The sequence below is a fragment of the Octopus bimaculoides genome, chromosome 27 (genome assembly GCF_001194135.2).
Source record: "Octopus bimaculoides isolate UCB-OBI-ISO-001 chromosome 27, ASM119413v2, whole genome shotgun sequence".
Classification (NCBI taxonomy): Eukaryota; Metazoa; Mollusca; class Cephalopoda; order Octopoda; family Octopodidae; genus Octopus; species Octopus bimaculoides.
The window spans coordinates 7660921-7663158 of NC_069007.1; the positions used below are offsets into that span (position 1 = coordinate 7660921).

Genomic DNA, 2238 nt, shown 5'->3' on the forward strand with positions numbered 1-2238 from the left:
TTTTGGTAGTAAATTTTGGTTCTGAAAATTTTGACTTAATATGAGCGTGGCCGTTGCCAGTACCGCCGGACTGGCCTTCGTGCTGGTGGCACATAAAAGCATCCACTACACACTCGGATTGGTTGGTGTTAGGAAGGGCATCCAGCTGTAGAAACTCTGCCAGATCAGATTGGAGTCTGGTGCAGCCGTCTGGCTTCACCAGTCCTCAGTCAAATCGTCCAACCCATGCTAGCATGGAAAGCAGATATTAAACGATGATGATGATGATGCTGATGTAAGAAAATATGGTAGCTTTGCATCATTAGTTTTGGTTCAACCAAGTGTGATCTGGAGGTTAAACAGAAGCAACAACAGGTGAAATTACAGGTGGAAAATGTATGAAACATGTACTCACTTGTTAGCGACCTGAACTAAATCTTCTTTGGTGGTTGCGAATATTCGATCTCTTTTTACCTGACGTAATGCATCAGTTATATCATGAAGGAAATACGTGAGTCCTTTGGAACTGGGTGGAACTGGTTTATCAATCTACAAACAGAACAAAAAAGTACATTATTATTACTGCTGAGAATTCATTGCAGATGGGTAGGACAGGTTGTTCAAATGAAAAATGACCGTAGGAGTGGCTGTGTGGTAAGTAGCTTGCTTACCAACCACATGGTTCCAGGTTCAGTCCCACTGCGTGGCACCTTGGGCAAGTGTCTTCTACTATAGCCTTTGGCCAACCAAAGCCTTGTGAGTGGATTTGGTAGACGGAAACTGAAAGAAGCCCGTCGTATATATGTGTGTGTGTGTGTGTGTGTGTGTGTATGTTTGTATGTCTGTGTTTGTCCCCCTAGTATTTCTTGACAACTGATGCTGGTGTGTTTACGTCTCTGTAACTCGACTGAAGGCAGTGCCCCAGCATGGCCACAGTCAAATGACTGAAACAAGTAAAAGAGTAAAAGAGTTATTATTATTATTATTATTATTATTATTATTGTAGACGTCCACACAGTGTACAATATTGTGAGGTTGTTGATTGAAGATATTGTGTCTACTGGGGGTTTGTACTGTTTGTCAAGTCACAAGGACCTCAGACAAACAGTATTTTACCCAATATGCATGCAGTTCCAAGAAATGCTGACTTTTGCAATACATCTAGATTGTAGGGTATTTCTAAGGTTTTCAGATGTTTTTTTCAGATTCAGTGGTATTGAACGCAATGCCCCAATGACAATAGAGATAACCTTTATGTTTGACTCGTGTAGCTGCCACATCTTAGCAATCTCAGGTCTCAGGTTTCCGTTTTTATCAACTTTTTCTCTTTCTTTCATGATGATATGTTGATCTCCTGGTGCTGCCACATCCATTATTAGGCACTCTTGTTTGTCCCTCTTGAAGGTTACTATATCTGGCCTCTGGTGCTCTAACACCTTGTCTGTCTGGAAGTCAAAGTCCCAGAGGTATTTTGCCTTTCCCTTTTCATCCATTACCTTTTCTGGTGTATGTTGCTACCAAGCACACGTAACCTCATATCCATGCTTATGGCATAGTAGCCAGTGGAGGTTTTGGGCTACTTTGTCATGTCTACACTTGTACTCTTTCTGCACAAGACCATGCAACCTCGTGTGGCCCCCTGGCCGTACCAGTTCCAGTCAAGCCATCCGGCCCATGCCAGCAGGGAAAATGGATGATAAATATTGATCATGATGGTGATGATCATACACACACATACACAAGCTCCTTTCAGTTTCTGTCTACCAAATCTACCCACAAAGCTTTGACTGACCCAAAGCTTTAGAAGAAGACACTTGTCCAAGGTGCGAAGCAATAGGACTGAACCCAGTACCATGTAGATGGGAAGCAAACTTCTTAACCACGCACCCATGGCTGTACATTTAACAATATTTCCATCTGTCTCACTCACAGCTGACCTGGGGCTAAACAGCAGCAGCAGCAACAGCAAGAGCAACAACAATTATAACAACCACAAGGCATCACTAACCTGTTGAAAGCAAGATAGTTTGGCTTCATTAACATGTTCATCTGTAAACTGACCACTCACGGCCCACTCTATGGCCCGGTCAAATACGTCCAACGTTTGTAAGGAGTTTGGGTCGCTGAAACAGAAAGGAGAACATTATATTAGGGGTGGGGATTCTCGATAGGCGGGTAGGTGGGTAGGTAGGAAGGAAGGAAGGGAGGAAGGAAGGAAGGAAGGAAAATAGGAAGGAAGGAAGGAAGGAAGGAAGAAAG

General features: G+C 43.2%; 1 protein-coding gene across 1 annotated transcript in view; it reads right to left on the reverse strand.

The window, feature by feature from the left end:
• Positions 1-368: 368 nt before the first annotated feature.
• The window catches only part of LOC106883810 (presequence protease, mitochondrial-like), a 40900-nt gene continuing 39030 nt past the window's right edge, over positions 369-2238 (reverse strand). Inside the window, exons 12-13 of the mRNA XM_052977122.1 lie at positions 1988-2102; positions 369-528 (exon numbers count right to left, since the gene is read on the reverse strand). Of these exons, the coding sequence (XP_052833082.1) occupies positions 391-528; positions 1988-2102 (253 nt within the window). The 3' untranslated portion in view covers positions 369-390. The remainder of the gene's footprint in view (positions 529-1987; positions 2103-2238) is intronic.